The sequence below is a fragment of the Sabethes cyaneus genome, chromosome 2, assembly GCF_943734655.1.
Source record: "Sabethes cyaneus chromosome 2, idSabCyanKW18_F2, whole genome shotgun sequence".
Lineage (NCBI taxonomy): Eukaryota > Metazoa > Arthropoda > Insecta > Diptera > Culicidae > Sabethes > Sabethes cyaneus.
This window is the reverse complement of record NC_071354.1, coordinates 156,659,454-156,685,906: the sequence shown is the minus strand read 5'-3', so window position 1 is coordinate 156,685,906 and position 26,453 is coordinate 156,659,454. Positions and strand designations below refer to the sequence as shown.

The 26,453-nt window shown below is 38.0% G+C and overlaps 1 protein-coding gene across 2 annotated transcripts; it reads right to left on the bottom strand.

The window, feature by feature from the left end:
- Positions 1 to 145: 145 nt before the first annotated feature.
- LOC128737931 (catalase) lies at positions 146 to 26,229 on the bottom strand. 2 transcript variants are annotated; one of them, XM_053832707.1, is made up of 2 exons: positions 25,932 to 26,229; positions 146 to 1,868 (listed from the first exon to the last, which is right to left on the bottom strand). In XM_053832707.1, the coding sequence occupies exons 1-2, from the start codon at positions 25,983 to 25,985 to the stop codon at positions 408 to 410; spliced, it is 1,515 nt and encodes a 504-aa protein (XP_053688682.1). In that variant the 5' UTR covers positions 25,986 to 26,229; the 3' UTR covers positions 146 to 407. The 2 variants fall into 2 exon arrangements, with proteins under 2 accessions (XP_053688682.1, XP_053688683.1); XM_053832708.1 differs by lacking the exon at positions 25,932 to 26,229 and adding an exon at positions 20,926 to 21,229.
- Positions 26,230 to 26,453: the final 224 nt, after the last annotated feature.

The window sequence follows — 26,453 nt, the reverse complement described above, 5'->3', positions numbered from 1 at the left end:
TTTGGTGGAGAATTCCTGCTGGATAGTCATGAAACTTTTTTTTAAACATTTAATAAGATGAGACATACATATTTTCATTGATAGATTATTGGCTCACGAGAAAACTTGTGATATCTTCTATCCAATAAAACACTTCAACTGGAAATCGTTAAACTTTATTGGAATCGAATAGCTTCCGAAATAACAGATAGAAAATACGATGTATACTTCTAATGTTTAAACATATACAAAGCCTTTATGCCTTTATTTTCATTATTAGTAACCCACAGTTCTCCTTCGTGCTTGTAATGGAAAATATAAAAAAAAGTATTTGAAAAAATATAAGCTTGTATGTGCGTGTGATTGTTAATCGTAAATATCCACCAATGAATCCGCGAAACAGTTGAGTCACTGCTCGTCGGCAGTGCTTACAAATTGGCCGTGCGACGGAGCTTCAAACCTTCCGTGAGTCTGCGGCCGAAATCGGCATCAACCTGGGAGAAGTTCTTAACTGCACGCTCTTGGATGAAAGCCGAAGCATTGCTCATGTGATTCACCAGATTGTTGATCATACGCTCCCGAGCGGCTTCATCCAACACTTTGCGGTAGAAAATGGTAGGCTGAGAGAAGTTGTCTTCATTTCCTGTTTCGTAGCGTTGTACGTCTCCGCTAACTTTGAAAGTGGAGTTCTGCAGTTTATGTGCGAAGGGACTCGGCTCGGGGCCACCGAATGAGTTTGGATAGTAGTTCGGGGCTCCACCCTGGTTGTCGGTAGAATTCATTGGTCCATCACGCTGGTAGTTTGTTGTCTTAACACGATACGGGCAATTGACCGGGAGCTGAATATAGTTGGCTCCAAGGCGATGACGGTGAGTATCAGCATAAGAGAAGAGACGTCCTTGCAGCATCTTGTCTGGTGACGGTTCAATTCCAGGTACGAGATGTGAGGGAGCAAAAGCAATTTGCTCAACCTCAGCAAAATAGTTCTTGGGATTGCGATCTAGAACCATTTTTCCCACCGGTATGAGCGGGAACTCAGACTGTGGCCAGACTTTAGTTACATCAAACGGATTGAATGCAGTTTTTTCTGCCTGCTCGAAAGTCATCACCTGAATTTTCATAGACCAGCTAGGACATTCTGCCTTAGCGATTGCGTTATACAAATCGCGGATGCTATAGTCGGGATCGTCTCCAGCCAGCTCATCGGCACGTTTTGCCAAAAGGTTTTTAATACCTTGATTGGACTTGAAGTGGAATTTGCAGTAGACAGGCTTACCATCAGCATTGATTAGTTTGAAAGTGTGTGATCCGTAACCGTTCATAAACCTATAACCATCCGGGATTCCTCGATCAGCAAAAAGGAACATGACTTGATGTGTGCTTTCCGGACGCAAGGAGATGAAGTCCCAGAACATATCCGCATCCTTGAGATGAGTAGCCGGATTACGCTTCTGAGTGTGGATAAAGCTGGGGAACAGAATCGGATCCCGAATGAAGAAGATCGGAGTGTTGTTACCAACCATATCCCACACTCCATCATCAGTGTAGAACTTCACGGCAAAGCCACGTGGATCACGGGCCGTATCGGCTGATCCGCTTTCTCCTCCGACGGTCGAAAAACGAACTGCCAGTGGAGTTTTCTTTCCAACCTTCTCGAACAGCTTGGCAGCACAGTACTTCGTGATATCATGCGTTACCTCGAAGTATCCAAATGCTCCGGCACCCTTGGCATGCACCACACGTTCCGGAATACGTTCACGATCGAAATGAGCCAGCTCGTCCAAGAAGTGCACATCCTGAAGCACTACGGGGCCTCGTTCTCCAGCAGTTGCGGTAGCGGTTTTAGTACCAACCGGAGCGCCATTGCTGGTGACGGAGACGGTTTTCTCCTGAAAGCAGGGAAACGAAAAATAGAGCATTAGGAAAGTGGTTATTCAATAAAGTACCTCACGTAAAATAACGTTTAAGAATTGAATGAAATCTATTTTAAAAACCAGAAATTGTTAGCAAAACCACTTAAGTTTTACTGTATTCTCTTGAAAAATGTTACCAAATCATTTCTGCAAGCCAATTTTGTTTACAAGAAGATCTAATTAAGACATCCCTAAATCCAAAAGTTAAGGCAACGATTTTGTGTCATATACGACAATATGACAGGTCTTGTCGTTGAAAATTGGTAAGTCGTAGAGAAATCTGGGATTCATCAACGATTCAGAATTATCTGAGGTTCCTCTACTGTACTTTGATTCGCTTCAATATTGTCACTGATTAAGTATGATGTGAAATAAAGCTAAGAAAACTTCTCTGTTATGTACTTACGGTATTGCGTGAGAATAATTTTTCCAGATTTTTTATACGAAGCAAACTCAGGACTAGTTTTGTCTCCAGCTTCGATTACGTTGATTTATTTTAATACATCCTGCTAACACTGTCTTAATGAACTCAACGTCGTAAAAAACCTTAATTTACAATATCATATTGCTCGATAATCTCTGCACAAATTTATGGGCTAGTCAAATTATCTACAACTGCTACTAAATATCCGGATACCTAATTTTTTGCATCCAAACGTGGGTTCATGTAATTTAGTGTGCAGCAGAGCAGTAGAGCGTAAAGATTTTACGATCGATGCTCGAAAACTTTGTTCCGACAAAGGTGAGTTGATGTCGTCTTTAAAAAAATTAGTCGAATGTCACTTTGCAGCGACGTTCAGCTGTGTCCAGGGTAATTCACATAAAATGGAAATCCCTATGAACCACCATACGGATGACACATGCGTTACAAATCAATCCAACCAGGACCCAACCAGTTCAAGTACAACAAGGACTAGGAACATACTGACTTAAAAAAAATAGGAAATTTAGAGACGTCTTTGCAGTGTCATCCATTAAACTGGTTCCGAATACCATTCCCCAAAAATAAGAAATATATAATCTAATCACAAAGTCACGGGAATCACAATCTTCATGAGATATGAATATTAGAAAGGGCAAAGTTCCACCATAGGCAGCACAGTCTTTTAGCAACGGTCAACGTCAGTATCATATCTTACCAAGCAATCAGTCTAGAGACGGGGGACCCTTCTATATTAAAAATTTTCCTATCTACACTTGGTATATTTTTGTGTGGACTGGACGTTATCGCCGCTACCGCCATTTTTGATCTATTTTGAAATCGTTTAGGTGTTTTTCTGTATTTCTGCAGGCTCAGTCATAGTCATAGTCATCATCGATATTTTTTTTTTGTTTTTGATTATAGTCACTTTAACAGCCTAGGTCATTCGAGACTTCTGCGGGGTTGGGATTTGAACGCGGGTTCTCGGTGTGAGAGGCGTGAATGAGAACCACTACGCCGGGATTGACCCCCCATCATCGCTATAATTACCAAGCCGGTCGGCGAAAAATCGGTCAGCTAAAGAGAATAATAGAGCCGCCGGATAGGATCGGCTTCCGACAGAACTCATCAAAAATGGGAAAGAGTCGCTAGCAACGGCACTTCATTGGAAAATTTCAAGGACTTAGGAGAAGGAGAAGTTAGCGGAGGATTGGACGGAAGGTGTGGTTTGTCCCATGTATAAACCTGATTTAATCCACCTAGTGGTGAAAAGAACCTTTGTTATACCATCTTATATGTCATTTGACATAGGCATTTTCAGTTAAAATATTATTTTTGATTTCTATTTGAATTTGTAATTTTCATAAAACTGACAGTCAAATTATATACGCATCACTTTGAACTAAATTCTTATATAAACTGTTTCTTAGGCCCAGCCGTTCTCAAGTTATTCAGATGTGAAATCTCAAAATTATCTATTGGAGTCAACACATGCAAAGTATCCGATAACCGTGTAATCGACTTTCACGGATTTGAACCAAATTTTGTCAGATTGTTCATTTTAGGTCAGAAAGCAAAAATCTTAAATTTGGTGCCGATTGATACCTCCATTAGTGGTACGATTAGTGGTAGTACTTCCTTTTAAAAAAAAGACCCGTTTTGTCAAACTTTTTTATTTTTTACTTGCAGATAAACCTGGAAATCTCGACCAACATGTCAAAAGGTCCAATGTGCAAATGAGAGATTCTCTTTGCGTTTCTTCTCTTATGCTTATTACGGCGGCATAAATACATTTCAACCCAATTATTCTAAAGGATCATCTTTCCAATAACACCAGTAATCGTTTCATGCAAAATAGATGCATTCAAGTGCATTTATGCCGCCGTAATAACCGTAAGAGACGAATCGCAAAGAGAATCTCTCATTTGCACATTGGACCTTTTGGAATGCTGCTCGTCAAATACTAGGTTTAGAAAGAAACTGTTTTCACATTCAAATTCCAATTCCAATCGAAAATAGTCGAGTAAAAACTGGCTTTTTTTTAGCGTTTTGAGCTGGAAATGATAATAAAGAAATCGACACGTCTTCGGAATTTAATTCAACTGTTTGTTGACGCTGTGCTAGTTATCATCCATATGCATTATAGCGATAAACAATTTTCAGAGTGTATTTTAACCTACTAAATTACTTTATAGAATATAGGAAAGCAATAAAAACATCGTGTACAGAATTTTTGAGCAGAACTGATTAGCTTCGGGCTGTTAGCTTCGGGGTACAATGCTAGCCTAACAAGCCAGTCATTGTATGTTCGAATCTCGACTTATCGGTGTCGCTACAGAGTTAATAGGATCTTTGCCCTAGCCCCGTAATTTTCCTGTACTCTAATAATCGGCTGCGAAGTCTGTCGATAAAGAAGGGTGGTTTTTCGAGATTGATTTGAAATGATGATTTGAAAGATGGTGGACCTATGAGAAAATTTTTTGATGACATAGGAATCCCTCAGTTTAGTCGTAATGCTTCGTGCATGTTGTGAATCTGAATGCTTTCCGGTTAAAGTTCTGAAGGACGTTTACACCCATGGCTTTGCTTTGCTTGATTTTAAAGTGGTTTCTTCAAACAAATCATTAAATTTCGCAACTAGTAAGAGATAGATAGTTACTATATGCAGCAAAGTTGCTTATTTTAGTGTTCTAGAATTTTTGTGAAGACGCTATTTTTTTGGACGCATGTAAAAAACAAAAATTTGTGTCACCCTATTAGGTGGATTCACGGTCACCCTAAAAGTGTAAGAAAATGTGCTATATTGTATTAATTAACTGCTGCAAAGAAACATCCGTTGAAAAATTACACATTTTTACTATATTATTCTGTTTTAAAGGTTTAGTCCAATTAAAGGTTTGGTCATTAAGGTTTTCTTGAATAAATTTCATCAATCATTTTTAAATATCTTTTGACCAGTAGAACCAATCCTTATGAAATTTGGTAAATACATTTGCAGTGTTAAGACCTTTCGTTTAATACTAAAACAATTGAAACTAGATAAATTATCTTGGTTAAAATCGCTATAAAGTATTGTAAATTTTAACGTGTAACTTCAATTGCTCATAACTTTCAAACTAAAATTCCAATCAAAAAACCATTCAATAGTGATCTATCCGGCTATATTACCTTTCAAATGAGACTAATAGCGCATAAATCGGCTTGGCCATCTCTGAGAAACAGGCGATAATTATTACCTTGTCAAAACACGTTTTTAAGCATAACTTTTAAACTACTTATTTGTTTTCGATAAAACTTCCCGAAAATTTTTATAATTTAGGAAGAGCTTTCATTTGGTACTAAGATCATTGAAATCGGTTGTGTGGTTCCTGAGAAAACCGTGTCACGTAGTTTTCACATTTTTGCTTATAACTTTTAAACGAAACATCGGACCACGAAGCAATTCAATAGTGATATACTAGGTAATAATACCTTTCAAATGAGACTAATAACGCATAAATCGGTTCAGCCATATCCGAGAAACAGGCGATAGAAAATGAGCTGCACACACACACACACACACACACACACACACACACACACACACACACACACACACACACACACACACACACACACACACACACACACACACATACACACACAGACATTGCTCAGTTCGTCGAGCTCTATCGATTGGTATATGTGATTCGGCCCTCCGGGCCTCGGATCAGTTTCGTGTTTTTCGACCAATTTCTAAACCTTTGTTATATACTATAACAAAGGTAAAAAGCACGGTCCGCTCTTCCAGGTTTCGTTACGTCGTATATCCCCAATAACAAGAGTATACGCAGCGCAGTATGAGGCGGGTTTTATGGTGGCTCATACTTCTGCGGATCAAATTTTGACTCTTCAACAAATTCTTCAGAAATGTCAGGAGTACAACGTACCCATGCATCATATTTTCGTGGATTTCAGGGCAGCGTACGATACAGCCGAGCACAAAAAGCTATGACAGATGATGTAGGAAAACGAACAAACTGATGGGGCTGATCAAAGCTACCCTGGAGTGAGTGATTTGCTTGTCCAAGGGGAAGGACATCGCTATAATGTTTTGCGCTCCTGCAGGCATAAATAGACCTGAGAGTAGTTCACAGTCTCTTATTCAGCATTCCTACCTATGTATACCAACCATTCCCACATATAGATAATCTATCTCCCCGCATTGCACAACTTTTAAAAACAGACTACCCTCAAATTCGCTTAGCCTATAGTACTAGATACAACGTTGGCATGCTACTTCCACCGATAAAAGATACAATCCCACAGAAACTAAAACACAACGTAATATACGAAATAAATTGCCAAAACTGCACAGCCTCATATATTGGAATGACAACCACGCACTTAAAAACTCGAATATCAGGACATCAAACAACCATAAACAAGCTAAACAAACTAATAGAAACAGGACATACATACACAGATAGGGAAATACAAGATCTCAAGGAAAAAACAGCATTAATCGCCCATTGCATAGACCAACAACATAAATTCGACCTCACATCCACCAAAATAATAGACCAAAGTTACAAACGATCGTCACTAGCCATACTAGAAATGTGTCACATATACAACAGCTCAAACGCAATCAACAAAAGAACAGACGTAGAAGGACTAAACAGTATATATGCTGGAATACTATCTACTGTAAAAAATAAAAACAAGAACACCCCTACACCCCCACTGAATCCAATAGATCCACACAAATGAACAATAATTGTATAACTAGGTGACTCTTAGACCGGTAGTGCGGAAACAGAACTAAACCCCAAGAATTATAGTGACAAACGATACTAAAAATTCACAACAAATGACAAACTACAGGTTAGCACTAGACAAATATAATGACAAAATCTACATTCAAAATTACCATACACAGGAACCCAAGGTTGAAACATAAGACAGCAGTGACAATTTTAGACATTTTCAGACAAAATCATATAGACAACGGACAGAGTAGTTAGTGAGTAAATAATAAATAATACAAATTGTTAAAGATCTAAAATACAAATGTTTATAGCGATTCCTTGAAAAAGCTTTAAAAATAAAAAGCGAAACGTCGGAGAGTAACTGAAAATTTGTTACGATTTTGGTTTGACTACATACGCCATTTTCCAAAAAGTTACAAACAATAATTAGTCGACACCATACTTTCCTATGTATACCTATTCCTACTTCCTTATGGTACCAGCAGTGATACAAGCAACTTTGATAGAGATCGGGTAACCAATCCCGGTGGAAGCAATGAACGATGAACAAATAAATGCGGACTGAAACATTCAGAATAGACCCATGAGGCGGAGAAGGGCTATGGATTAAAAACTCGGAGCGTGGAACTACCAATATCTCAATTTCGAAGGGAGCCACTAGTTCGACCTCGTAGCGCTGTAGGAGGTGTGCTGGAACATACACACGAGTTGGGTACAGTTTTCATAGTGATGGGCGTGAGACGGAAACCGGTGATTGGAGGGTGACCAATAAATCTTCGAAGGTGCAGGTTGAGAATCAAGGGCCGGTTCTTCAATATAAGGTTTATCAACGTGCACAGACTTCAGCTCAGAAGTGCCGATGACCCTCCTCCTGGGGGTTATCAAATCAAACGGAATCACAGATCAACCACATTTTGATCGACTGTCGGCACTTCTCAGACGTCAGAGTCTCGGATCATTGACATCAGATCCTATAGAAGCGCTAACGTTGACTTGAACCATTACTATTGATGGTTAAGGTGTGTCTAAAACTCTCCGTTGTGAAATCTCGCACGGCTGAAGCAGCCAGCCGTCGCCGTAAACTACGCGGATCACTCAAAGCTGTGCTGCCGGAAGAGGACGAGTTGGAGGATGCCCTTGCCGAGGAATATTGGAACACCATCAAAACGGCCATTAGCAATGTATTGGAGAGCCCCATCGGGCACTTGCCATGAAATCATTGGAACGACTGGTTTAACGATGTGACTACAGGAGGACGATTGTGAGGTGACCGGTAGGTGGATGACGCAGCACTTCAACGAATACCTGAATGGCGCCTAGGCGGAGAACCAAAACGATTTCGACGCGGGGAAGCCCAACGATAGGCGCAGTTAAGGAGGCCATCATGCAGCTAAAGAACGGCTGGGAGTGACGGCATCGGAGCAGAGCTTATAAAGACGGGACCAGAAAAGCTGACCGTTTGTATGCACTGGCTAATTGTTAGAATTTGAAATTCGGAACAGCCACCAGAGGAGTGGAAAGATGGGGTTATCGGTCCGATCTATAAAACGGGCGACAAATTGGGTTGTGAGACTATTGAGCGATCATCGTTTTTAATGCCGCCTATAAAGTGCTGTCCCAAATCCGCCGTCTATCACCAATTGCGAATAGATTTGTGGGAACTTATCAAGCCGGCTTCGTCGAAGGTCGGTCTACAGCGGATCAAATATTTACACTGCGGCAAATCCTCCAAAAGGGCCGTGAATACAGAGGTCCCACGCACCATTTGTTCGTTGACTTCTTCAAAGCCGCATATAATACCATCGACCGATAACAGCTATGGACAATCATGGACGAAACGGCTTCCCCAGGAAGTTTACCAAACTGCTTCATACTGCGATAGATGACACACAATGATGTGTTCGGATTTCGAGTTCATTTGAATCACACAAAGGCCTATGTCAAGGTAATGGTCTCTCTCTCTCCCTCTCGCATGCCTGCGGTTAAACGTAGCGCTACAAGGTGTTATGAACCGAGCCGATATCAATCCGCGGGGCACGATTTACAACAAGTCTAGTGAATTTGTCTGCTTTGGTCATCCACACGATTAATGGAAGTACCGTAAAACGGGGCGAATAGAAACAGTGGGGTGAATGGAAACAAAACTGTCTACAGTTAGAAATGTCACTACTTAGAAGTCAAAGATTTTCTGTAAAAAGCATGCAAACATATTTTTCCTGTTCATTTGAAACTAAACTAGTTTCACCAACATATTTTTGGATTCCAAAAATTGCTGAAATTTTTAGAGCAATTTTACAAAACTGAGCTTCATGTTTCAAGTGTTCTTGAGTGTCCAAAAACTTTAATTGTAAAAACCATTCTATTACCTTCAAAATTTCTTCCCGTGATTTAATTGGTGCGAAATAAGTTTAGCCCATGCTCTACACTGAAATTGCGTAGGTTCGTCAGCTATTTGTCTTCTTATATACTTATGTTTTATCAGAAAACTTAATTCGCACTCTTGCGGGGCGAATAGGAACAAGGTTCTTGCTGAATTTTTTTGCGGAAGTAGGGTCTATTTCAATACTCCAAAAGTTCTTGTGCTGATTTGACTTACCTTCCGATCCGTGAACTTTGGAATAATTGAAAAGCGATTAATAAAGGATATTATTGAAATTACGCAACTGACTTTATTTCTTAAATTCGTCGTACCGTTTTAAAATCCGTCCATCAAAATTTTTCATCGTCCGAACTAAAACTCACAACAATGTTTACGAAGCTAACGCGCATGTATTTGTGTAGGACGGCAAGACAAATGTTATTCTGCAAAATTTCTGAAGGTCAGACAAGTTTTCTTGGTTGTAGAATAACGACAATGCCTTGCGTGCGAGTTATTTTCATTTATGAATGATGGAAATTAGAACGATTAGTCGTTATTTTCTTCTTCGTCGCTCGAAAAAACGTAGGAAATTTGACTGCTAGGATTTCTTTAATGAAAAAAGGCATTTAAATACATCTCAGCTCACTTTGGTTGATCGCGTATGATAGTCAACAAACTAAAATATTAGGGAATAACTAGTTTTGCGTTGTGTGTCATAAAAACGCTGATATTTTTAATAATTTGTGTTGGATACTACGGGAATAGGCAATTATGACGAAGCACCAACATACCCTAACTGAAAATGATGAGTAATGGCACTCTTTTAATGTAATTGACGCCAAAATGGTTCTCGTATATTTTCTGCTAAGCTTATGTCAGTATAGTTACAAATTAAAGGGTCAAAAGTTTGACCCAAAAAATCCGAACTCGCAAATTCAGGCCTCTGAAGTTATTTTAGACAAAATAAAACCTTTATACGCCAAGCGGCTTAGCAATACCACACCAGCCAGCCCCTCAGTGATTCGCAGGCATCCAGAAAAGTGAATTTGGGAAACGCCATGAAACTCCAAGGCGAAAAAATAAAGCTATGTCTATCATTGTCTATGTCACAAATTTAACGGAATCGATTTTTTAGAAAAAATCCCGTAAAATCCTGAGGAGATAGAAATTATTGATGCAGCATTCATTTCGTCTAAGAAAATTGCCAGGGCATTTGTTTTTTAAAATACCCCGCACAAAATAAATTAATTAGAATTATTCTCGTGTGTGGTATCTATAGATGTTTCACCCCATTGCGGGCGAATAAAAACATGCAACATTTTATCAAAGAAAAATAAGACATGCTTCTTATTTTATATAATACATGTCAGCAGGGCTTAGAGACAAGTAATATTCATATACTAGCATGCGTGCATTGGTTCTATAGCCCAACGTTTCTTTCATACTCCTTCCGATTTGTTGGAATGTGTTTCTATTCGCCCCATTTTACGGTACACTTTATGATTAATATACACTTAATTTCGTCCAACGTTTTCTTGTCGTCATTTTGATCAAATAAGTAATTTTCAACATATGATTTTTGAAAAAATCTCATGTCTAAATACGCCTTTCTGAAAAATTACTCTTAATAAAAAAAGGATGACTAATGGGAAATGAATCCTTTCGTGGTGTGCAATATATTAGCAAAATGTCATTGTAATAAAAAAAAATCGAGTTAAAATGTTTTGCTATTTGAGTTGGAAATGCTCTAGAGTCTAGACAGAGCTGATGGTAGGTATACTTTTCCCTTATGTTCCCTTAATAATCTAAGGTAGAACTCTTCAGCTCTATTGCTTTATTATTGAGTGACGACTTCTAATTGAAGATGGCGTTGATGTACACTGGTCATACCATTTTGCAGGAATGTAAAAACAATCGCGCTTTCTATCAAAACAACAGCGCAATACACATAAGTCAATCATTACCTTTGACTTTAACACTTCACAAATACTAATCGTAAAATTTTGTCCAACACGGCAGTCAGTGTCCAAGTTTCATTTATATTCGAAGCGAAAATGTATTCGCTGCCAAAACACAACCGGTAAAAGCAGCGTGCAAGTCTGTTGAAAACGACGCAGGCATACTAAAACGGTGCAAAACAGGTCCGTCTGGTCAATGCATAACCAGTTTAGACATAATAATCAGGAGGGATACAGGTGGAAGTGTTATTTACGCTTTTTTATTTATAGTTTTCCGTTTCATAGAACCAACTGGGTTTTGGGCAGTCGTTGAAAGCTTCCAGGTGAATGATGATAAAATCTAACTGCTTGTGTTCGAATAAAGTTTCAATTTGAGCAGGGTCTAGAGACAGTTGAAGTAAACTTTCAAAAACCGGCAGCAACGTAATATCACGCGCAGCAGCACTTTCTTTGATCATTCTCCCATGCTTAATGTAAGCCATGCTGTGAAAAGTCTTGTGGTTACTCAATGAACGCATGCACTGCTGTAACTGGTTTTTTCCTGGGCCATTAAGGCGGTGAAGTGCCGGTCACTGTACCAATTTTGTTGGAGCTGAAAAGTTGACTTGAATTCGTCGAGGTACAAATCAGTACCTATACGCTTATAATAATAAGTTGTAATAAATGTAAATAATAACTGAGAAATGTAAATGTCATAGTTCCTGACAGTAAAAATAATCAAATCAAACCATAAACCAGAATTGAATCAGTACATTATAACAGAAACATCACACTAATGGCTATCCGCATGGACCGTTTTAATCGGTGGACAACGCCTAAATTTGGATTAAGTCTTACACAAGTAGGAGGAATGGAATGTGTGTTTTCTAAAGGTATCATAGATCTATCGCTGGTGCCAAAGGTTCGGTTAGCTCGATTAAGTCAAAGACTTATTCTGGATTATGCTGAATTCCAAATTAAGCGACTTTTGCGACGCTGAGCGATGCATGTACGAACGATCGAACTAAGTCTGTCAACTACTCCGCCGGCTAGCACCGGCATGCAAATAGAACGAGGCAACGTTGGGGCACATAGTCGACCCAAGGCCGTAATTGAATCGGCATGCAAAAACAGTCCACCCGGCGAAGGGTAACTTGCGAACAGAACCTAGCAAAAGCTTCAATTTATTTATCGCCGACCAAGCGTATAGAATGGTTGCAGCTCATGATTTTCATAAAGAAACGGAAATTTACACTGTCTGAGGAACAGAAAACCGTTGAACCATGCTTAATCATTTTGTACACAAGATCGGTTATCGGCCTGCATACCGCATATGCGAATTGCACTTGGATATCGCCGGGCTTGGGATTCAATTAGTGGAGGTAGCGGCGCAGTGGCACACCGGCCATTTATGTATAAGCGGTAAGCGCTCAAGTGCTATAATCGAGGAAGCCGCTAAGTGTCTTGTTCTTATGCAATTATTTAAGACACCCCGGTTGATAGACTAAATGTGTAAACATACTAGAGAAATCGCCGTTTGACTAGTCATTGTTTGTTGTGGTCAATAAATTAGAATAAAGTTTTCAACATCATTCAAACAAACCTATCGTTTGTCGTTTTACCCTGGATCGCTTGTGCGCCTATATTTGCCTGTATTTACCACTCGATTGCAACAAGTTTTAGGTATTAACAGAAGTGCAAGTAAGACGAAGAATGATGCGGTGGTGGGGTTGATGAATAATTTATTGCAGAATACCGAACACGATTTTTTTTCGTGAATATAATTTGTCTACGCAGTTGTAGGCTACATTTTTCGCTTCGATGCACTGCTGCTGAGTAACTTGGTCGCAAGCACTGAGTGAGTGAGTTACAACGTCTTTTTCTTCGATTAGACACCTTAGCATTGAACTTGGTGTGAAAGTTGCATACTCATTGTAGTTCTTGACGGTGTTCTTGAACAATTTAGAACAAACGTGCTTGTGACAGCGTGTAAACTCGATTTTATCTTTTTAGTTTCTAAATATATCGGAACTTACGATGACGTGATAAAGGCACTGTGAGCTTATTCGCCAACAGCCAGACATACAGGTGACATTAACATGATAAACGGTTCATATTAACGAATCCCCCAAGTGTAAACGATTATTTTTTCACGCATTGCTATTGGTTTGGCTCAGAGTGACTTATCAGCCTGGTATGTCCCAAGGCAATTATTCGCTAGTTTTCCCACTCATTTAAGCTTGCCTTTATGTTCACTGGCTAATTACTCTGAAAACTGCTAACGTTAATTAACTACCCATACTTCTAAAAAAAAATGATTAGACTACAGGTATACCTCGATAGTATGTACCCTCGATAATACGTACATATTACCTCGATAGCACGTACATTTTGCCTCGATACTATGTACATTTTCTAGCAACACTTCACTTGTTTCATTCCAAGCAAAGGGCAAAATCATTACTTTAAAAACAAATTAAAAATAACTGCTATACTAAATCAACACCGCTAAAACATATATTTATTCAATAATGTATGCAAATTTGCAAATAAGCATAATGAAACCATACTTTAAAACCAAAAATCGTGATTCGATATTACGTACATTTAGATAATACGTACGCTAGACGAAGCAAAGATGTACGTACTATCGAGGTATACCTGTATTACACTTTTCTATACAAATCTACAATTTAGTTGGCAGGGGTTCGCTGTTAGATGAAATTCATCACAAATTCGGAAAAGAAATCGCGAAGTTTCGGGTTATCTGCGTTGACTTTGCATTTGCAATTTATTGCATTTCAAAGAACGGACTGTGTTTGGTTTATCATATTTGCCATTTAGGTGATAACAAGTAACTGTGCCTACAGTAACAGTAAGTTATATTGCTGGGTTGCGTTGCGTTTACTGCTCCAACGAATTAGCACACAGCAGATAACATGTCATCAGTTAGCTCTGTCCTAAGTTAGGTGTGGCATGATGAACATTTCTGCCGTATTATTTTCTGTGGTGCAGGAGAAATGCAACCAAAGTATCAAGTGTCCTGATTCATAAGTTTCTGTGTCTGACTCACTCAATTTAACTGTGCTGGACTGTTATATTCTACAAATTCAGAAATCGCCCACGAGTGGTTTCTGTTGATCCTTTGTCCAACATTCTTGTGACATAATTGGACCTTTATAATCCGTTTGTTTTGCCAAATTTGTGGCTGCCAGCTTCTTTTCATCCCGATTTAGATCACTGTCGCAAGCTTTTAATTGCAATTTATTAACCACTTTGAAGTAGGGTTTTTTTTCCGAATTCCCGTCGTAGTAAGTAAAGCCATTCTAATGTTCATCATATGTTGGATGGATTTAATGAATACTCCAAAAGTTCTTGTGCTGATTTGACTAAAATACACTTACCTTCCCTTCCGTGAACTTTTAAATCACATAAAAGTGATTATTAAAGCATATTATTGAAATTACGCAACTGACTTTTTTTTTCTTAAATTCGTCGTACCGTTTTAAAATCCGTTCATCAAAATTTTTCATCGGCCGAACTAAAAATCACAACAATGTTTACGAAGCTAATAAATGTTATTCTGCAAAATTTCTTCAGGTCAGGCAAGTTTTCTTGGCTGTAGAATAAAGACAATGCCTTGCGTGAGTTATTTTCATTTATGAATGACGGAAATTAAAACGATTAGTCAACATTTTCTTCTTCGTCGCACGAGAAAACGTAGGAAATTTGGCTGGTAGGACTTCTTTAATGATAAAAAGCATTTAAATAGATCTAGGCTCACTTTGATTGATCGCGTACGATAGACAACAAACTAAAATATTAGGGAATAACTAGTTTTGCTTTGTGTGTCATAAAAATGCTGATTTTTAATAATTTGTGTTGGATAGGACGGGAATAGGCAATTACGACGAAGCAGCAACATACCCTATATATTTTCATTTTGAGGGACTACTCAGATTTCTACCGCTCTCCTCTATTTAATCTTGGTAGCGTTCATAATGCGTCCAGTCCAATATTTGGACCATATTTGGGCAGCTTCTTCGTTCTTCAGTTTGCCTCTTATTAACGATCAGTATTCCTCAATTGACCTCCAGGATATGACTGTGTTCCACTCCTTGGGAAACTTAGTAAGTGACAGCTTGCTAAATGAGTCGGTCCGGTGAAAGGCAATCAACCTGATGTTGCTCCTTTTGATAAATTTGTGGTTCATTGTGCAGGAAGCTAAGAAAGCGTTATTTTTTAGCGCGCAACCGCAGATTAGTTGGCAAACGTTTAACTTTCGCGAGAACTTCGATCTCACATATATTTTGTAGTATTCCGGCATACTCTGCTGAAAATTCCGAGATTTACGATGACTGAAAATTCTAGTCCAGGAACTGTTCCAAAAATACTCTTGCAGCATGTCGCCAAAAATGCAATCGTATTTCGTTTACAAATTATGGTAGAACTTCTTAGAGTGTTTCCCTGCCTTAAAATTTGGCGTCACGTTATGTTTAGGATTGGGAGTACCGACAGTGCTCTTTGAGAACCGATATTTCGGCACGGGGAGCATCAGTACCGGTAATACCGGTATTTGTATCGGTACCCAAGATTTTTTAACGAAAAAATCTTATTCCAAGAAAAACTCGTGAATACTCTTACACACAGGATTCCTGCTTTCAGAATCCCGAGAATTCCCATTTTATGGTAAAGGGGATTCCCTTACCGAGTTTTAGGAATCCTGAGGATTCTCATATAAAAATTCTGGTTTTATAAGCATGGCATTCTGTACGAATCTTATGAAGAATACCACCACGCGATCCCAATGCGAGAAATCCCAGAGATTCTGTGCGAAACTTTTTGATTCGTATACTTATGATATTTGGGGATTTATTTTTATGTAACCTGAGAATCACTAATCTAAAAATCTAAAAATTTAGGTGAGGTGACTGTGAGAATGGAACTCCTTGAAATTGGAGCTGCCTTGAGCTTATGGAATCCCGATGAGATGATTCTAACAAAAATATTACAGAATTGTAGCTCCAGTTCATATTTCTATCAAAGTGTGTTATAAATGTGATAGCAAAACCTGCGACACAGGAAATGTTTTACAAAGAATCTATCTCGTTCTGCACGGTTTGTTACAATTTGGTTATAAATCAGGGCAGAATGCTGGTTTTTGTAACTCATCTTGAAATAAACTTGATCAAATTATATCATAATTTGATATAATTGTGATATGTCTGCAGCGGATTTTGTTACAATTTTTGTTATTTTAACTACTAACGAGACCAAGTTTATAACAAAACGCAAAGGAGATTTTGTTCTAAAAAACTGGTTATTTAGAACTCATCCTGTTGTATATTTGTTATTTTCATTTGATCGGGATATCCTTTCAAAACGTTCGGCGGTGCCTGATCAACAACTTCTTCAATCTCGTTGGTCATTTTCAGTCGTTACTCATCTTCGTTTTTGTGGACGAATGTTAGAAAAATGACACAATTTATTAGAGCCGAAGGTACTGGATGCCTATTTGATGCTTGAAAACCATCCAAAGTTTTCCGACCTTGCGACAAAAAACGAAGCAACTCCACTCCGCCTTATGCTGTGCGTTTCCAAACAGCAGTAGACGGTACATAAATTTTCCACATGGCGCGAGACCGGAGAGTGCAGGTATGATGTTGGATCTATAAATTAGTCGTCGTATGTTCGAATCCAGGCTACGAACGATTGCTAGAGTTAATAGGATCGTAGTACTAGCTCCGCAGTATACACTAACAGTCAGCTGCGTGAAGTCTGTCGAATGAAACCAGGTCAGGTTTCGAAAAACGGAATGAAGCATCGACTTCGCTTTTAAGAATGTAATTAAAACAAATTGCTATTGATTTTCAACACGGACATACGGTCTGCAATTAGCATTTACAATTAATATTCGCGCTTCTTTTATTTTCCAAGTAGCACAAAACCGACGCCACGTTCCGCTCTATCACCTTTACTATCTGTAATAGAATCTATTGCCCGGATCTATTCCTGAGTGGTCATATGGTTGAATGGTTCAACTTATGCAGTTTTCCGAACAGGAAGCCATTGCATTTCCTGACTGATTAAATGGTTGTATAACTCACATCCGTCATCTGATAGTTTTCCGGCCGGCAGGCCACACCGTAGGCTGGTGGTTCAAGGTAGAAATTCTACCTTCAAGAAAGCCATTCGCTAATTGAATCGTATTTCTTCGTCGTCTCTGAAGTATGAAGGTTTCTACCGTCTCATTAGGAAGTGTGTTGTTTCAATCTAGGTAATAATCTGTTAATTTCGAACAATAACATATTTTTTGGGCTGTATGTTCGCACTTATCGACATAAGGCCTATTTTTGGATTGTTAGCCTCAACTATATTCGAATATTATGATGAAGTAAACTATAGTAATTCGATACAAGTTCCTATCAAGGGAGAAGGTATAAGTAAAAACCACAAAATGGTTAATATAGTTTTGAACATTTCCAAAACATTTGAATGGAGTTAAAGGAGGATGTGTGGCTGGTGGAAATACCTGCGAATAACATGTGCGCCAACAAAGGGGTGCATACTGTATACGCACGGTTATTAGTTAACAGCAACTTCGACACGACATTCCGCGGCTGACGGTCCAGCAGGAAGAGGCCGATTCTACGGAGGCATTTCCGAGCATGCTTTGACCCGTAGAATTAGCAACGCATGCCTGTGACCCGCGAAATGTCGTGTTGGAGTTGCTGTTAACTGATAACCGTGAGTATACAGTATGCACCCCTTTGTTGGCGCATATGTTGTTCGCAGGTATTTCCATCAGCCACACAGTCCAAATAAGTAAAAAAGATTGCGCTTCTCTTGCATGTAGATCGAATGATACGTACCACAAGGAGGAGCTGACTAAAGAACCAACGTAGGGGAAGGGGCGGCGAGGAACAGAAGTGTGAATTTTTGTTCCGACATAACTCCGGAACGCCTGGATGGTTCTTCATCAGATATGGTACACATGTACTTTGATATGCATAATCCCCACATGTGGGTAAAGAGGCAGGGGCAGTCTCTTCCAAGGGGGTGAGGAAGGTTCAAAAGGGCTAATGGGAGCATTTATTTTGCATTTGGACCGATAACAGCTGTACAGTGGTTGAAGTGGTTGAACGACAAGAAGGGGTATCTGGAAGGGGGGCGAAGGGGTCATTGACAAGACGAAGGTTCAAAAAAGCAAAGAAGGGCGAGTTGACAAAGGCAATCGAGACATTCAAATGATGAAAGAGTTTTTTTTGTTACAATAACAGATGTACAAGTAGGTGAAAGACAAAGGGCCCTAAGTAAGATCAGGCATTCAGCTAGTAATTTATAATTATTCCTTCTGTTTATTTCTTCTGAAGCAACATAACTAACTGGTTGATTTCACAGCCACTATAGACCGCCGCTGCGCGTTCAAGTTTTTGCTCTAGTGGCAACTAACCACAATTGCAGGGTGAAAACAGATCAATATTTCTACTCTATTTAATAGCATTAGGGTAGATATCGTAATGACCGAAAGTGACACAAGTTTTCCTTTCGTCATTAAAAACCATCACGCAATGATAATTGAGGACCTGAACCTGCCTTTGATTACGAGGAAAAAGTAAATATTCCGATTTCAGTGGCAAAGTGAATGAAGTGCCTTTCTTATTTATACAGCTCTGTTATAAACAAATAATTATTTTACTAATCCCTTTATAAATATTTTCACGTTTGTTGTTCATTGCTTGAAGGTTGCGAATGTGACAGAAGAAGAATGAAGATGGTAACTGACTGAAACATAAGAACTTTCTGGTTTTTCGCCATTCGACTCTGGTAATAACTATTTTTGGCAGTAATCCTTCCTGATTTTGACATTACGCGCTGTAGCGAACATTTTTTACGATTTCGGAAATACCCATTTTCGATATTTTGTGATAAGATTTGCCGATGCGCACTTCACAAATTTAATAATCAGATAATTTTGACATAGCGTACGATTGATTAGAGTTATCAAAGTTTTTGGAGTCATACATACAACTACATGGACAGTATAAACTACCTCGTGTCATATTGATTTTTTATACCGCTCTGAATATTTTAAAAATCGTGAAAATTTATTTTCCCATTCCCGCGACACTATTATATTTTGGAAACATTAAATTTTCGTCTTGTTGCCGAAATCGGAAGCTAAACCTAATCTAACCGTGACCTATGTCACACTGTAAAAAAATAAACAAGAATTTAAATGTTGACATTACTGTTGTTGATGAAGTTTTCTAATCTTATGACTCTTATGAGCTTTGCCATCTCTGTTTGATGAATAGAAAAGTGCTTCCTACAATTTTCACCATTTCAGATCACACCTTAGTGGAAATTTCCAATTACACATTGCATTATAATCATATTGGGGTTCACGATTTTTCGCTATTTAATTTCTAGGGTTCATAAAATGTTTTAACTTGGTTCGTTTTGCTTTGTTCACCCATCTCTGAAATTGAAAGACGAGCTAGGAGCTACTCTTTTATTATTATGTAGATATCCGAAAATGAGTCATTATTCACCAGATCTAATGTAATAATAATTCATCAAAGCTCCAAATAACCTACTGCAGATTTTCAAAAGTACCGGGGTTAATGCGTAAATAAACTCTCACGACTTACAGATTAGGCTAGCTAATTTTATTGTTAATCACAAGTAACCATATTTAGTTGCTAGTTGACGGAACCTCACTAGACAATTGTTTCGAGCATTTCAGTAAGCTCAAATAAAATTAGAAGCTCTATACCCCTGTTCGCTTGGGTCCGCATACTCGTAAACAAAATACCGGTCTTTATCATTAGGTCGGTTATAATGATAACACCGGCACAAATCTTATCAATCCTTCCCGAAAGAAAAAACAATACACACCACTGCTTCTGACGAGGTCTCTCGTTATGTAATGTAAATTTAAGCACTGTCATTACTGCAAACGCTTTACACAAACGACAGGATCCCGAAATAGAAGACGGATTGTTGTTGTGTGGATGCGATATTGGCTGGAGTTTAAAATGTAGGTATAAATGATTATTGCGTCGTATCAGCCGATTGTACGAATGAAATAACCGGCCGGTTACTGTATGCATTTTAACCTCGACAGCGGCACTTCCAAAGGAAAGAAATTCGGTTACTAGGCTCTACCGAGGTATGTAACGGAATTATGCATCATATCGCAACTTAATTTAGGTTTAATGCTATGTATTGCTTCCATTGTTATATACTTAGCAGCAAAAAACTTTAAAGATAAGAAACGATTAGAATTATTTGTTGGTTTTTAATATGTTTTTAAAGTTTACAGGTTTTAGCCTTTTGTCTATAAATCTTTAAGAATAGTATAACAAAAACGCATGTTTAAGAGTTACATCCAAACTTAATTTTTTTTAATTCTGCCATTTTGTAACCACTAGTCTATGGAAAATATTGAGTTTTGTGCTATAAAGCGAAAGGTAAATTCCAACAAATTCTAGAATTTCATTCTAGTCATGTTCCGTCCTTTAGTTTCTCTGATACAATACAAAACTAAGTTTTTATCTACCTTTTGACATTCCTTGTACAAGTTTAGTTGATTTTCGGCAGGATTGCGAGACATTTTGACGCACTGTATGGGATCACTTTCAACTTGCAGCGTAGCAGAGTTAGCACTTTGGTTCACTGAGCGATCTATTTGTCCGTAGTCCGGTTTTTGTACCCCCAACTGGATCTTTGATAAGCAAGCAGGCACGAATACACACCGTATATTTGTATGTAGGTATTATATATGTATATCACAACTAAACGCGTACCGCGCGAACAGCGAAGCTGGATTTAATTGTGGAGAGAGTTGCTGCCGGTAAGAAATATTTAACCTGACTGGCAGCGAGCGGCCGACAGTCATGCTCTTTTATTGATTACCACCACGGCGCGCCGACTACTAAAGCTTCGGTGGTGTCTGGTGTGTTCTGTGCTTCGGTTGTAAGCCGGTTGTTGTTTGTGATCGCGGGGCTTTGAACCTACACAAAATACAACCCTGTCTTTGTTGTTCTTAGTGATGGTTTGATAGAACCCAGGATAAGCCCATAGTACCTGTTTTTTATTTTAGCGGAAAGGAGTTGATCATTGTCGATTTATTCCATCAAATCAAGCTATATAATTATAAAATCAGAGTATTTAATACATTCACACACGATCCCGTACATCGAGTAAGTTTCGATGAATCATAAACAATGTACATACATTGCATTGTAGAACATACACTAATTCTTTAAATTTTTATTGAATGAAGGCTATCAATCTAAATCTATTTCACAACGTATTATTGAACTGAAATAATACAATTTATAATTGGAAAAAATAAGGCTTGCTAACAAGAGAAAATTAAATTTTACTGCGTTATAGTATGAGAAAAAATATACCAGCTGTCATTGACATAATTAGCATGTTTTTGCCAAAGATTAATAATTCGTGCGTAACATTGTTTACCTATTTAGTGTTATTGTTATAGGCTGTGCATGACAGCGCATTTACAAGTTTCCGAAAACGAATGTTCTAATTTGTTAAAATCGGAACTCTCCAAAAATGGCACACAACCGTATCTTAAAAATTTCAAAACTTATAACTAATCATAACTTAGGTATTGGTACAATAATTGGGCTGATTTTCCCGATCCAAAATTCTTATCATAATAGTATTCTTAGTATAATAGTATATTTCAAGTATAGTGACCGCACGTAATTCCGATCAGCTCCTAGTTCCGATCACGTAACCGAAAAGGTCGATTTTTAGAGAATTGAATTGAAAACCATGAATTGACTCGTCGTCAATTCATTGAGCGTCTGGACACACGCAAGTCGGCTTCAACTTGGTCGAGCCATCTGGCACGTTAGACCCCTCTATTCCTAGTGCCGATGGGGTTCTCGAAGAGGACGGATTTCACTGCACAGTCGCCCGGCCTCCTTGCGACGCAGCCGGCCCACCGTAGTCTCCCAAATTTCGCCAGGTGTACGATGGGAATTTCTTCAAGCAGTGCCTACAGCCACTCTCCGCTTACCGTTTGTACGCCGCCAAAAATAGTCCGCAATAATATCTTTCGTTCAAATACGGCAAGTACACGTGACTAACGCAAGCATAGTTACAGTCTTAGGTCCGTAGAGGACTACTCGTTTGATAAGCGTTTTGTTCATCGTCCGATTTGTACGTCGGCATATGCTCCTCGATAGTAGTGTCTTGTGGAGGGAAAAGTAGGCTCGACTTCGTTAAATCTCCTTACTCATATTATTGTCGGCATGATCAGAGAAAAAGCCTTTGCTTTGCTTTGCATGGATATAAACGTCCTGCTGAGAACTTGACCCTTCTTTATCGACAGACTCTATAGAAGCACCTCCCAGCCGAGATTCGAACATGGCGTGATCAGAGATCCTAAGTATATAAACTCATGCTACTGGGTAGTTTTGATCAACCGTGTAAGTATGTCCGGAAAACCGTTCTCGTACATTTTTCTGCCATAATCGTTCGCGCTCGACTATATCGTATACTGCCCTGAAATCCACGAACATGATGTGTAGGCGTGTTGTGCTCCGGACATTTCTGGAGGATTTGTCAGAGAGTGAAAATTTCATCCGCTGTAGCATGGGCGGATAAAGCTCACCTGATATTACCCTACGAATTGTCCAGCTATTGTGAATAGACGATGTAACAAAACCTGGGAGGGTACCTTGTAGGTGGCGTTGATATGCCTGATCTCATTGAAGGTTAAGGCAAAACACGAGGTTGGTCTAACAATACTTTTATTTTGTTATATTTTAACAAAACTAAGCATGACATATTGATTAAAATCATCTGATAAGCAGAAAACAAATAAATAAAAATGTAGATTTTTGAATAATAGGTGATTTTCTTAGAGCGACCAAGGTTCCAAAAATTACCCCAACTGGATTGAAATCAGTCGTGTTAAAATCGTCCTTTGTAGTTCGCTTTGGGATCCAATCGGCTAAAAAAAGACAGCATGTAGTACCGGAAAGAGAGCACGAACAGTAGCCTTATATAAGCAAGATAAGTAGTCAAGTAAAGGCTGTTATAATTAGTTATAATGCATTCGTCTAAAAGCTTGTAAAGATTATATTGGACATTGTATACACTACTAGTGCTCAAATAATGTTAAATTACGGTAATACTTATTATTGCTGATATACCGCTATCTGTTACTAAAGATGCTGAATTATTACTAGCATGAGGTTATGGGTTAATGCTTGCGGCTCCTTGTGTTTGTTTTTTTTACTCAAAATAATAGACGCATTCGCTTATAGTATAACAATATTTTTTTCCTGAGTTACTTCCGAAAAACTAACGACCGATCACATGCTGTCGTTAATTGGTAGTTTGCCAGCAATGATTTAAAAACAAAAAACAACGCTGTCGTGTCGTGATTTTTATCATTGAAAAATTAAATATTGGATGGAAGTTTGGAAACCGTTGTGACATTGTTTTTGAAGAACTTTCTCCAAACGATGTTTCTGGCTTGTTGAGAAAATGTACTTACATTTTAGTATGAAAAAATCGGACAGTTTTGTTTGAAGCCTTCCGGAGAAACATAAGAACCCGAGTTTTCCAAATACTACGTTTAACTTACGATCGGTTTACTCACGTACAAAATTTCGTACAAATTCTAAAACCAAGAAATTTTTTACGATAATTTTGAAAAACCCCTGAATATTTCGTATAAAGGAAAATTTTGCTGCGGTCTGTATATACAAGACATTATACTTTTTAACATAATCTTTTGTAACTGTACAGAAGAAAAACCGAGCAAAATATACTATTGTTTACTAGCGACAAAGCGGATAATATAATGCGGAAAATAGCAAATACTCAAACAATATTAAAGCACTTTAATGATGATGAATCCATACTCAAGCATATAAACTAAATCAAATAATTTAAATCGAAAGCAAGAATGGAATGATACTTTGGATGAAACAACAATGTGGAACATGCACATTTGCATGTCCGCGTTAACCCGTGTAGGCTATTCCATACAGTTGCATCAGTTTTTTAAGTGTTTTTGCTACAACTAAATAATTCACCAAGTTGCGCGTGAGATAAAAAAAATCGATATCAATTCTCATCCCTTTGCTGCCGATGTTCAAAGAAGGCTTTGTAGTTCTCGATGATGTTAAATATATGTTCAATTGAAAAAATATCGAGACTAGATTTTGCAATCGAACAATTCTAATAGTGTTGAAATGTCACCACTTGTGATTGAACATACAATATGATATAGCAGTATTTTGTGTAATCTGTGTAATCAAATATTTACATAAAAAAAAGCTTAAAACAAATTGAATAACGATGACATAGGAAAAATTTACAATGAATTTGGTAATGTTAGCAAATTGAAATTGAGTAAGTATAGACAATGTATGGTCAACTCTGTTTTCTGAAGGTTATTTGTAATTTAAAGATATCGTGCATTTGTTGCATATGGTTGTACCTTCATATATTATGCATGAGTGCGACTGCCAACAGCTGATGAGCTGACCACGATTGATTGGTTTACCATGCGGAACATAAAATAACAGTAACATATTTAGCTAAACGTATATAATTAAAGGTTCTAGGTGAAGGCTAATATTAGTTCAAGCGTAGGGTTATTTCACTAAAAGAACTTGATATTTCATCAGAAAATGTGTTTGTGTGATATGTTCCTTATTCATTTGCGATTTCAACTTGATAAGAAAATGTCGTTTATTGGCTCAAAGTCTGTAAATTATCTATAATATATAGAGCACCTATGTGCTAATTATATTTCGCGTGGTTAGAAATCGTGAGGGTAGTTGCATCGAGCATTCTTCTGGACTTTTGGCATTCTTGTTTTTAACATCAGATTATATGTTAGCTCTATATTTTATGTACCTAAAGCAAAAAGGTTTTTTTGACAAGCTGAAAATGTAGGTATTATTGCAAAATGTGAATGGCGCAAAAATACAGATCAAAATCAATTGCTCGAGAATTTGAATTTAAATATCTTTTGGTTTGTTGTTTAATTTTCGATAGACTGCCGTATTCATGAAATTTGCTTAGTGTGGAATACTCATAAGCAGTCTAGCTATTCCACAAATAATATCAAAGACTAACCGTGAGGCTCAACCCGAAAGTCCTTAGTATTTCTAGAACGGCTTGCGGTAGTGTGAGTTCAACTAAATTTATGTCAATTAATTTAGTAAATTGTAATATTGGTTGTCGGGAAGTTTTACTTTGCCCAACAGAACATAACAAAAATTAATAAGATTAAGGTGAAATCGATTCTGTAAATTTTAAAAGCTGTTTTTTTGTTTGAAACTAAAACTTTGTTCATGAAAATATATTTGCTGTGTTCAGATTGGCAAGAAGAATCAGTAAATACATTTTTATAAACAGAAACCCACTTTTGGACCCAAAAACTGCTTCCGAAATTGGGCTCTCCGACGAAAAGTTAATGGCTGCTGGTTTCTCGTTAACGACAAAATAAATAAGTTCACTCCAAATATTGCTCATCCTTTTAAGATAATAGGAACATTTATTTCTTACCTTTTGTGTATTCTTGTAATTATTCAACTGATTTTCTGCAGGATTGCGGGACATTTTGTTTTGATCGAGTTTAATTTGCGTGTTTTGAATATCACTGAAAGTTTTGTGATAAGCAATATTTCAGCGGCAACAGATTACAGATCACGTAGAAAAGGCAATTGTTTTGCTAATACAATATAAAATATCTGTTATTCTTTCAACTTGATTTGCACAAGCAAACGGCACCACCAAACCAAAATCCAATCCGAAAACCGAAATTCCAAATAATCCAAAATAATAAAGCGATGATGATGTTGATGACTTGAATGACGATAATGACATTCAAGCCGGCGAATGTGAACTGTGAACTATGTGATGTTGATGTGTGAAGCGAAATGAAATCAGAGATGCCAGATATTATTTTATACTCAACGATACACTGAGGTTGTGAACAATTTCGCGAAATTTTTCACTCTTTTTAGGAAAAATTTGACAGTTCGGTAATTATATTTCTTCTCAACTGCTTAAAATCTGTTCATAATG

Excerpts from the sequence above, each read along its gene's own strand:
- LOC128737931 (XM_053832707.1), bottom strand. The coding sequence starts at position 25,985 with ATGTCCCGCAATCCTGCAGAAAATCAGTTGAATAATTACAAGAATACA. Across the intron at positions 1,869-25,931 it reads ATTACAAGAATACACAAAAG|GAGAAAACCGTCTCCGTCAC; the intron begins GTAAGAAATAAA and ends CCCTGCTTTCAG.